Consider the following 11,095-nt stretch of genomic DNA (forward strand, 5'->3'; position numbering starts at 1 on the left):
TCATGGCCCGCCTTTCCCACACTGCCAATAGCACATGCTACTTGACACTTTTAATATCCTTCAGCCTACAGATCCCTTTTATGTTGTGAATAATTTCAATCAGATATCAGAATTTAGCTCAATAATTCCCTTGGAGGACAATCAAGACTGGGTCAGTTTTTTTTTTGTTGTTGTTGTTGTTTTTTGACATTTGCAATCCTCTGTCATTGGTAGTACGTTTTAAATTACTGGAATTGTTTTATTTCACATACTCTCTCCAAGAGCGTGTTCAGTTTGTCGTGAGAAAGGGTGTAGCAGTCACCACCATTTATTTCCTGAAGTCTCCACTGTTCCTGGTTTAAGCCTAGGACGAGGAGGGCTTGACTAGCGGTGACACGAAGACTAGGTACACTCAGCAACTCAGCCCCGGAAGGAAATTGCGAAACTAGCTTCTTTGGTTCCCATGGTGACAGAGCCCGCTTCCGGTCTCTTGCATCCGCTTTTCCTTTCTTAGTTACAATCGCAACTCCAAAGGTACAAACGGCCGTTGGACGTCATGCGGTGGAAGGTGACAAGCCCCACTCCCAAGGTGGTAACCACGGTCAGCGTGGGAGTCGGACAGTGTGCCAGACCCTGAGAGTTCTGGCTTCCCTCTGCCCCCAGTCCCCCGCCGGGCAAACTAGACCCTCGTCCGAGCTCCCTCTCAGAGAGGCGCATGCTCTGGCATAAGGATATTTGACACAAGATTAAACGAGTTTAAGAGTTGCCTGTTCCCCTACACTACCTCCTAGTTACAGCCTCCAGTGTCTAGCTTTAGTATGTAAATTAAGTCTCTGAAATACCTTTTGTGGTCTGGAGATGTCCATTCCATTTCCTTTCTCCTGTTACATCTCAAACGAGGAGGGAGGGGCTCCTCTTCTAAAGACCGTTGACCTGTTAACTCCAGATCCATCCCCTCTCCCCCATTTTGGCAGAATTGCTATTCTTACTCTACAGTGAAAGCAGATGAGGCTCAAGCAGCCCAAATCCCTTGCCAGAGCATGCAGTTAAGTAATAATGAACCAAATTTTAATAGTTAAGCCTTCATACTGTGAGTATTGGGTTGTGGACTGCAATCCACACATGAACTCTGAGAATCCCCAATGGGAGATGCTTGGTATACCCATCTCTGAGAGGCTCTGTGGCTGCAGCATTCACCTCATGTCCAGTGCTGTGTGGGACCTGGCAGAGCTGAATAGGACTCATAGGTGTCTGGGTGATCTTACCAGCAAGATTGCCACATTTAGTATTCAATGGGCTTCCCTGCAGATTTGGTCCACACACATTTATCTCTATTTGATTTATATGTTATTTGGTCAAAATCACATTTTTATGATCTTAAAAACCTAACAGCTTCCTGATGCAGTGGCCCACACTTGTAATCCCAGTAGCTCAGAAGGCTGAGGTAGGAAGATTGCAAGTTCAAAGCCAGCCTCAGAATGATTAGAATTCAGCTGGGTTATGCCTTTAAGTTAGATTCTCTATGTAGAGTTCCGTAAGGATGCAGTGGAGGGACTGCAGAGGAGAATTTGCTCAGTTTAAATTGTTCAAGCACTCCCCAAACAGAAAATTGTGGGAGGCCCACCTTACGGGTGACTGAGTTACACTCCCCAGCTGGGTGCTGAGGCGCTCAGTCACAGAAATGGGTGTGTCTTGCTACAGCCCCATGGGTGAAGCTATGCTCACCTGTTCCTTTGTAATATAACCCCTTGCCCTGTTTAGGGTAGAATCTTCCATGGAAGTGCCTTGTGTGTGTCCCCTTCTCTTACTGTGCCCTTGGGTCTGTCCTACCCAGGTGTCAGTCAACCTGCTGACAGTGGACATCATGAAGACAGACTCAGCCCCCTGAAACCTGACCCCTTGCCTCATTTGAATAGCTTCTCCTCAATAAAAGGGGTCAGCATGTGCTCTCTCTCTCTCTTTCTGCAGACCCTTAAGGTCAAAGGAGCCGTCACAGCGACCCCCCAAAAAAAGGTATTTGTGTCTCTTGTGTGGTTATTTCGTGCAGCCCAGTTAGCCCAGTTTAACTAGAGTGACCCCTGAGCCTTTTAGTCACGAGAACAGAAACCCGGCAGAAAATGGGTTATTTCCTCCTAAATTCTATTTTTAAAAGGATTTTAAGTGGATAGCCCTTTTTTTCTGGAAGAGTTTTGCTCCGGTTTTATATCAGGGTATCAAAATGAACTTTCCCACCTCTCTATTCTCTTTCTAGATTGCGGTGCATCATCTATTACTTTGAGGTGGGTATAGCTTACCTTAATTTCTATCTTCTGTGTCTGGGGGTGATTAGGCCCCATTTACCGGAGAATCTTCTTACTTTGGATCTCCTCCTGGGCCAGCTTCATGTTTAGGGTGTCATCGTGAAAGGAGCAAAGGCCAGCTCACAGGGGGTGGGGGTAGGAGTATGGGGGATATCTTCTTCCTGCCAAGGTGGGTGTGAGCCACCTGGAAACTTAAAGTCTAAATTAATTAGTGATGAACAAAATACAAATAATCAGAAATATATTTACATAAATCAGAGCCCCTGATAAATCTACTCCACGTGAGTACTGGAACTAGACAAAGAAAAGATGGTTCCAGTGGTTTACTTAAGGGGGTACCTCAAAAGCAGGGATAAGGTTTCAAGGGCAGAGTTTTGCTTCCTGCTGTCTTGCAGTCAGCAGCTTGATTGCCATCTTGGCAGGTCACACCCATCTCAGGTGCTGTGTGGGCCATGGCAGAGCAAGATAGAAATTCACACTGTCCCTAGGCAATTGACCAGAGAAAATGTCCATTGGTCATTCCCAGACATCAGATGTTTCTATCCACTACGCTTCTATGCATGATAACCCACATGCAACCATGACAGTTATTCAGTAGACTGTTACTGTCATCTGCCAGGTGTTTAATACCAGAATTTTGGAACCAGGTATAATAACCATAAACAGATTTATCAGGCCACTGAAAACATTGTTGAATAACCTGTCTTCCAGTGCATTTGAGAAACAATAAGAATTTGTTTATGAAGTTCTCAGTCTAATTTTTGAGCATTTGTTGGCCTTTATCACAGCCCTTGGTTGGTAGGCCACAACTTCCTGCTCCATACTTCAGTGGTAACTTCCTGATTCCTAACTGTTGTGTTTTTTCAGAACATGGTATCCTAAGAGTCATCTTCAAGTCTGACTTAAGGATGTCTCCTGAGCTAGACAGGACTAAGAGCCCAAACCAATGGAAACTTAGATTTAAAACTGGGAGCTACATGAACCAAAATCAATAGCAAGCAGCTCTGACCATAAAATCACAACCTAGAACTAAACTAGTAAAACCCAAGAAAAAGACACTGTGCTCAATCTAGACCCAAGGCATTAGTCCCCCCTTAATTCCCCAAACCCTTAAAAATCCTCTTCACTGGCTGATGGGGGTGTAGATTTGAGTGTGTGCCTTGTGTCTCCTGGTCGGCCAACCTATAATTGAGCTCTTTTTGTGAATTCTGGTGCTGTAGTATCGGTTCTAATTTCATCATGCAGTGCATCCATGTACAATATCAGGGGTAACCAAAGTTCACATTCCAGGCAGCAGCTTGAGACATGCATATGTCATTCTGCAAAATGTTGCCAAGTGGACACTTGTGCAGGCCCAAGTAAAGGGTCAGTGGTTTCAACCAGTTTTAGAAAACAGTGGCCTCCAAGTTTCTGAAAACAACTTAAATAACCATTACTACCTGACCAAAATATCAGAGGGTTTATCTATAGAAATGTTAATGAGAACATATTGTTTAAGTCACTTCTAAAATTGGTGTTTAGCAAGTAACTATAAACAAAGCTAGAGAGTTTTTATTCAGATTTTCCCTTGGTTTTACTTTCATGATAATTTTTCCATTTATTTTCATAATCTTTAAGGAAATAATCATAATAAACATGATCATAAGTGCTGAAGAACGTTCCTGGGACAGCCCACAGTGGCACAGGCCTGTTATCCCAGAAACTCAGGAGTCTAGGGCAAGAGGATCGTAAGTTGGAGGGCTGCCTGGGTAACTTAGCAAGATCCTGTGTCAAAATAAAAATAAAATAAAAAGGGCTGGGGATATAACTCTAAAGCTCCTGGGTTCAATCCCAGAGCGTGTGCGTGTGTTGTCTCACTCTCACATAGTGTTAACACAGTGCGTGTGCGCGAGTGCACACACACATATCTTCATTGCAATTTTATTTACAATAATATTTGGAAATGTTTTGTCACCTAAAACAGAATTTCACAAGAGTGTGTAAGAAAAGGAGTTTATTTGAGAATGAGGATAGCTACCCAGGAGACAAGGATTCTAGTTGCCCAGAATAAGGGACTCATGAATGGCGACAAGAGATCTGGTTTTATAGATTTTTTTTTAACATTTATTTTTTAGGTGTAGATGGACACAACACAATGCCTTTATTTTTATGTGGTGCTGAGGATGGAACCCAGGCCCCGCCCTGCTAGGCAAGTGCTCTACCGCTGAGCCACAACACCAGCCCGATTTATTTTTTTTAAAAAAGTACACGAAGGAGGTTGCAGCAACTTGGTTGTTGTTAATTTATATTAAACTTTCATTGAAAGAAGCGGTGATACGCATGAAAGTTCATTTCCACGTAATTTATTACTCCAATGGTGTCAGCGCCTAAGTTGAAACGGTTAAAAGTTTAAATTAACTAGATCTTGAGGCTGGAGTCCCGGAGGACCCGACTGCTGTGGGAACCCATGTTCTCCAGGGCTGACAGCAGTCTTCAGAGACCCCTTTTAGTTATGTCTTCAGTTCTGAATGTTCAAAACCAAGAAATGGCTGCGTAAGGTGTGCTATACTGGTAGGCTATTGTGCCGCTTATACAACTAAAACGAAATTTGAAATTAGTTTAAGAATTATTTATAAATAAATGTGGAGCCGTGTCAGTCAAACCAGGTTAACAGCCAGGAGTGAGAGCCGGGTGAAGGCAGGTGAAGTCGGAGACACCTGGGGATCCCGGTTTGCTTCGCCCAGGCAAGGCACAGAGTCTGCCATACGTGGAAGGGGAACTGAATGACTTGATCCAAGCAGTAGTTCGCAGGAGGCAGCTGTGTGTATCTGTAAACAGACGGGCAGGAGAGTCGGTCGATGTTCGGAACTGACAGCCACGACGGCATCCCCCTCCGCGAAACTACGACCAGGACGCGGACATATATCGTCTGGGAACGTACGGAGTCGGCCCCCTTACGGAGTCAGATTCCGAGAAGTCGGCGTCTGAATGGAAATCACAAAGTAGATGTGGCCATATTGCCTATAACGTCGAGTAATTCCAAGAGTCCGCCGTACGGACTCGACGGAGAAGGTGGCGACGTCCTCCGGAAAGCCTCACATAGGCGCGGCCATGTTTCCCGCGAACGTACGGAGTCGGCTGCCGTACGGACTCGACAGCCAAGATGGCGGCGCTTGAGGGAGTTTCGGGAGCTCTGGGAGGGCGACTTACTCGTTTGCTACTGAGTCGTCGCACTGGTCGTGCGCAATAAGAGTACGGTGCCCGGGAGGCGCGACCGTAGCGGAAGTAGCGGTGGGCGCCTTTGCAACCGCCGCGGACGCCGCCGCCGGTTTTGTACAGCTTCGCTGGTCGCTAGCTGGAGTCACGAGGGGCTGCGCCGGCAGCGGAAACATGGTGAGTACTGGGGTCGAGGGAGGGGTGCGGCGGTCCAGGTCGGTGGTGCTGGTAACTGGTGGCCCCTGGTAGACGCATGGGGGTTCTGTGGCGAGCAGTAACCGCGAGACTGTGGGCCGAAAGGTGGGGGTCTGTGGGAAGAATGGTGGGGTGCGGGGTGGATCACCTGGGAGTTCTGTGATGAGGCATCACGGGGGTCCGCAGTGGAAGTTTAGTGGGGACGCCAGATGGCAGTTCCGTGGGAAACCGTGAGGCGGGGCTCCTTGGGCAGAGGGGTAGGAGCTTGTGGTGAGCGGGTCGGACGGTGTGTCAGGAGTACCTGGAGACTGTGAGCGGGGCTGGGGACCGCGATGCCGAGCCTGCCGCCGAGCTCTTGCGGAGTCTGCGAAGACCCTTGGTGGGGGCAGTTTGTTGGCGAGGGAGAGGGTGTTTGTGAGGAGCTGTTAGGGAAATGCGGGTACACTGCTGTGCGTCTGTCAGCGGGTGACTGATGTCAGCGGGTGACTGACGGGAGGTCCGGGGCTGAGCAGCGGGCTGAGTGACGGGGGTCTGTGGAACCCCGCGGAGAGCTCTGAGGAGGAGGCCTAGGCAGAGTGGGGATGTGAGGTGAGCCGGGAGGGGGCTGTCATGGGGGATGAGCCGCTGGCCCTGGGCTGGGAGTTGCCACAATGGGGGTGCCCCGCAGGAGGGAGATGGTTCAGACCCAGAGCCTCCAGACGCAGGAGAAGACAGCAAGTCGGAGAATGGGGAAAATGCGCCCATCTACTGTATCTGCCGCAAACCGGACATCAACTGCTTCATGATGTGAGCCAGGGAGAGGGGGGTGGGGCAGAGCCCTGGCGAAGTAGGGGCGGCTGTCAGGGCAGGCCCCTCACATCTCTGCCCATCTTTGTAGCGGGTGTGACAACTGCAATGAGTGGTTCCATGGGGACTGCATCCGGATCACTGAGAAGATGGCCAAGGCCATCCGGGAGTGGTACTGTCGGGAATGCCGAGGTGAGGAGGGCGAGATGGACAGGGAAAGCAGGCTGGGCATTGAGGGAGGAGGACGAACCATGGCTGGAGGCTCCTGGGTAGTCGTGGTATATGGCTGTAGGCTTAGTGACTCTTGGTCTGTGCTGAGCTGGGATGCAGGCTTCATTGAGAGCAGTCATAGAGGATTCCACAGGAAGGGGCAGCTCTGCCCTCAAGCAGGAGGGCAGAGCAGGTACATTGGATGGTTCTAGAAAGAGGATTAACTCCTTGTTAACCCATCTTGGCCCAACCTTCTGTCCCACAGAGAAGGACCCTAAGCTGGAGATTCGCTATCGGCACAAAAAGTCTCGAGAGCGGGATGGCAATGAACGGGACGGCAGTGAGCCCCGGGATGAGGGTGGAGGGCGCAAGAGACCTGTCCCAGATCCAGACCTGCAGCGCCGGGCAGGGTCCGGGACAGGGGTTGGGGCCATGCTTGCTCGGGGCTCTGCTTCGCCCCATAAATCTTCTCCACAGCCCTTGGTGGCCACACCCAGCCAGGTGAGTGGCTGTAGTGGTTAGGATGGGCACAGTGGTTCCATCATGGCTGTTTCTAGGTTCCTGATTTCTATTCTGGGCACTGTCTCCTAGCATCACCAGCAGCAGCAGCAGATCAAAAGGTCAGCTCGAATGTGCGGGGAGTGTGAAGCATGCCGGCGCACTGAGGACTGTGGCCACTGTGACTTCTGCCGAGACATGAAAAAGTTTGGGGGGCCCAACAAAATCCGGCAGAAGTGCCGGCTGCGCCAGTGCCAGCTGCGGGCCCGGGTGAGCATGGACAGAGCTGGACAGGGTCAAGTGGGGGTGCATGACTGGGAGGTACAGGCAGGGCTGTTTGAGGCTAGGAATTGGGAACCAGATGGGATGGAGCCCGATTGTACCCAGACATGTGGGAAAGGTCCTAGCATGTCCACATGAATGCTGCATGAACAGGTATGCTGGGCTGGCAAGTGAACCCCACCAGATTTTGGTGGGTAGGGGGGGCCAAGTGTTGGCAGGTGGTCAGGCATGTCAGAGTACAATAGGCAGGGCTAAGCCTGTTCTGGTGGTGAGAGAAATGGTGGCAGATATGTCTGGGGAGGCAAAGCAAGGCTAGTGGGGGAGGGTTAGGGCAGGGCCACCCTCTGTCTACCTGGGGCTGACCTGGGCCTTCCTCCTGCCGGCACAGGAATCGTACAAGTACTTCCCTTCCTCGGTGAGTCCAGCCCCCCAGGGCGGGGCAGGGCATGCGGGCAGGGCGGTCAGGGCCAGTCCTGAGATTCTGCCCTGCAGCTCTCGCCGGTGACGCCTTCAGAGTCCCTGCCAAGGCCCCGACGGCCACCACCCACTCAACAGCCGCCACAGCCATCACAGAAGCTGGGGCGCATCCGTGAAGATGAGGGGGCAGTGGCATCATCAGCAGTTAAGGAGCCACCTGAGGCTACAGCCACACCTGAGCCACTTTCTGATGAAGACCTACCACTGGACCCTGACCTGTACCAGGACTTCTGTGCAGGGGCCTTTGATGACCATGGCCTAGTGAGCAGCAGGAGCCTCCCTTGGTGGGAGGATGGCAGTTCTAGAAACAGAGAGATTCCCAAGGGGAGAGTGGAGGTGGAGGGCATATAAGGTTATTGGGAAATAAGCAGGTGATAGGGCTGTCAGGAGTGAGGCAAGAGGGTCAGTGCATGCCCTGCTTGCAGCCCTGGATGAGTGACACAGAAGAGTCCCCATTCCTCGACCCTGCCCTACGGAAAAGAGCAGTGAAAGTGAAGCATGTGAAGCGTCGGGAGAAGAAGTCTGAGAAGAAGGTGATGGAGAGGGTAAAATGGTTGTGGGAAGGTAGAGGGTAGGGTGGGGAGGCAGAAATATTAGATAAGGGGATAAGTGGGATAAGAGCCAGAAAAGACTAGAATGGAGGGGGAGACAGGATCTGAAGCTGACTTAGATTCCCCCCTGATCTGTCTTAACCTCAGAAGGAGGAGAGATACAAGAGACATCGGCAAAAGCAGAAACACAAGGACAAATGGAAACACCCAGAGAGAGCTGATGTTAAGGACCCTGCATCACTACCGCAGTGCCTGGGGCCTGGCTGTGTGCGTGCTGCCCAGCCTGGCTCCAAGTATTGCTCAGATGACTGTGGCATGAAACTGGCTGCCAAGTGAGTCTTTCCTGGCATGGAGGGGTGGGAGGAGGGAGGTAAGAAGTACAGAATAGAACATCACTAGAATTTTCAGTATATCTACCAGTACCTTTTTACCATTTGGGCAGTCAGTCACACACCTATCCATATACCCATTTGCCCATCCATTAACCTATCTTTCTGCCCATCCATGTAGCATTAGCCATTCACCTGTTTATTTCCCCTTTCACCATTTTATCACCCATCCATTTGCTATCCTTTGACCACCTGTTTGCCATCTTCCCTGCCTGTACCCCACCCACTGCCCTCCTGCAGCCGCATCTATGAGATCCTTCCCCAGCGCATTCAGCAGTGGCAGCAGAGCCCCTGCATTGCTGAAGAACATGGCAAAAAGCTGCTTGAACGTATTCGCCGGGAGCAGCAGAGTGCCCGCACTCGTCTTCAGGAAATGGAACGCAGATTCCATGAGCTCGAGGCCATCATTCTTCGTGCCAAGCAGCAGGCTGTGCGCGAGGATGAAGAGGTAAGGATGCAGGGGGTATACAGTAGGACATGGCTGGCTTAGTACCTAGTCCCATCTGGTCTCATAATTCCTTTCACATCCCGCAGAGCAATGAGAACGACAGTGATGACACAGACCTGCAGATCTTCTGTGTCTCCTGTGGGCACCCCATCAACCCACGTGTTGCCTTGCGCCACATGGAGCGCTGCTATGCTAAGGTTGGGGTGTCAACCTAAGGGGATGGATGGTTTGGGAACATGAGTGGGCCCATGGGGGATGGATTTGTTGTTTGGATGGTGACTCGGGAGGGCATGCAGCGCACACCCACAGTTCCTTCCATTTGTGCTCATCCTTCCAGTATGAGAGCCAGACGTCCTTTGGGTCCATGTACCCCACACGCATTGAAGGGTGAGTGAGGTGCCATGAAGAGTTGGGGCCGGATTAAGGGTGGGCTCAGAAATAGAACATGTGGAGCCAGGGCAGGAAATGGGCAGGGGCAAGGGTAGGTGGGCCTCTTTTCTTCTCTCTCTCTCCATTACCTTCTCTCTACTATAAACCACCAGGGCCACGAGACTCTTCTGTGATGTCTATAATCCTCAGAGCAAAACATACTGTAAGCGGCTCCAGGTGCTATGTCCTGAGCACTCTCGGGATCCCAAAGTAAGATTTTTCCTCAGTTTCCTCCATTCTGCCCCTTTCTACCTCAATGTCTCACTTCCATATTTTCCTTCATCAGCTGCCCTTCTTCCTTTCTATGACAACATCCATTCTCTTCTCTTTCCTTGTCTTATCGCTGCCCCTTCCTCTTTTCACTCTCCCTTCTTCTTCACCATCCTTATTCATCTGTACTCTGGTGTTCCTGCAGGTGCCAGCTGATGAGGTATGCGGTTGCCCCCTTGTACGTGATGTCTTTGAGCTCACAGGTGATTTCTGCCGCTTGCCGAAGCGCCAGTGCAATCGCCATTACTGCTGGGAGAAGCTGCGACGTGCTGAAGTGGACTTGGAGCGTGTACGGGTGGTAGGTTTCAATGATGGATGTGACTAGGGTCAAGCGGGGCTTTGGGATTCCTCTTCTCATGGCACCTTCCACCCACTTGGCAGTGGTACAAGTTGGACGAGCTGTTTGAACAAGAGCGCAATGTACGCACAGCCATGACAAACCGGGCAGGATTACTGGCCCTGATGCTGCACCAAACCATCCAGCATGACCCACTCACTACCGACCTGCGCTCCAGTGCCGACCGCTGAGCCTACCGTTGAGCCTACGGATTCAGAGCCCTCACCCTGCATTCCATTTGGGGGAGTGGCCCCGAATCCCCCTTTGTCCATTTCTCCATTATTTGTTTCTTCCATTGTTCCTGAGTTTTCTCCCTGTGCCTATCCACCTTTGACTGCCTAAAGGGTTTCAGAATTTCCCTCTCTCCATTTTCTGTGCCTGGGTGGGACTGTGGAGTCTACTCAGCCTTGCTTCCCTTCTCCCCTGGTTTTGTTAATAAAATTTTGAAGAACCAAGCAGATAACTCCTGATGGTCTCCATGTGTTCCAGTTACAACTGCATTCCCAACCCCTGGATAAGATGGGCGGTGGCATGCCTGTACTCAGGCTGGGCTGCAGCACATGTGTAGGCTGTGAGTATACAGTTGGCATACACTTTATGCTCCCTTGGGCTGTGAGAATATGCCCTGCCAGGGTTGAGCCCAAAGACCTACTCAGTCAGCCTGTAGTCTTGGGTCAGTAGTATCCAGTCAACAGCCATCCCCTGTGGCCAAGTACTGACTGGCTGTCCCTCTGTGGAAGTAACATTCA

General features: G+C 50.7%; 1 protein-coding gene and 2 long non-coding RNA genes across 7 annotated transcripts; 2 read left to right on the top strand and 1 right to left on the bottom strand.

The window, feature by feature from the left end:
• The first annotated feature begins 476 nt into the window (after nt 1–476).
• LOC144370109 (uncharacterized) lies at nt 477–1,995 on the top strand. 2 transcript variants are annotated; one of them, XR_013430049.1, is made up of 2 exons: nt 477–568; nt 1,814–1,995. It is a non-coding gene; the product is annotated as an uncharacterized LOC144370109 (long non-coding RNA). The 2 variants fall into 2 exon arrangements; XR_013430050.1 differs by having other exon boundaries at nt 479–568; nt 1,948–1,995.
• A 2,361-nt stretch (nt 1,996–4,356) lies between these two features.
• LOC144369786 (uncharacterized) lies at nt 4,357–5,339 on the bottom strand. The gene is made up of 2 exons (XR_013429562.1): nt 5,200–5,339; nt 4,357–5,086 (listed from the first exon to the last, which is right to left on the bottom strand). It is a non-coding gene; the product is annotated as an uncharacterized LOC144369786 (long non-coding RNA).
• Nucleotides 5,340–5,518: 179 nt separating this feature from the next.
• LOC101964373 (CXXC-type zinc finger protein 1) lies at nt 5,519–10,801 on the top strand. Of its 4 annotated transcripts, none has more exons than XM_005323070.5 (15): nt 5,519–5,651; nt 6,337–6,455; nt 6,547–6,647; nt 6,931–7,166; nt 7,257–7,433; nt 7,834–7,860; nt 7,938–8,183; nt 8,348–8,467; nt 8,621–8,805; nt 9,103–9,310; nt 9,397–9,507; nt 9,648–9,697; nt 9,853–9,949; nt 10,155–10,307; nt 10,391–10,801. In XM_005323070.5, exons 1-15 carry the CDS (start codon nt 5,649–5,651, stop codon nt 10,535–10,537), a joined length of 1,980 nt encoding a protein of 659 aa, XP_005323127.1. In that variant the 5' UTR covers nt 5,519–5,648; the 3' UTR covers nt 10,538–10,801. The 4 variants fall into 4 exon arrangements, with proteins under 4 accessions (XP_005323127.1, XP_005323126.1, XP_077886165.1 ...); XM_005323069.3 differs by having other exon boundaries at nt 8,348–8,455; XM_078030039.1 differs by lacking the exon at nt 8,348–8,467.
• Nucleotides 10,802–11,095: the final 294 nt, after the last annotated feature.

Source organism: Ictidomys tridecemlineatus, chromosome 13, assembly GCF_052094955.1.
Source record: "Ictidomys tridecemlineatus isolate mIctTri1 chromosome 13, mIctTri1.hap1, whole genome shotgun sequence".
Taxonomy (NCBI): Eukaryota; Metazoa; Chordata; class Mammalia; order Rodentia; family Sciuridae; genus Ictidomys; species Ictidomys tridecemlineatus.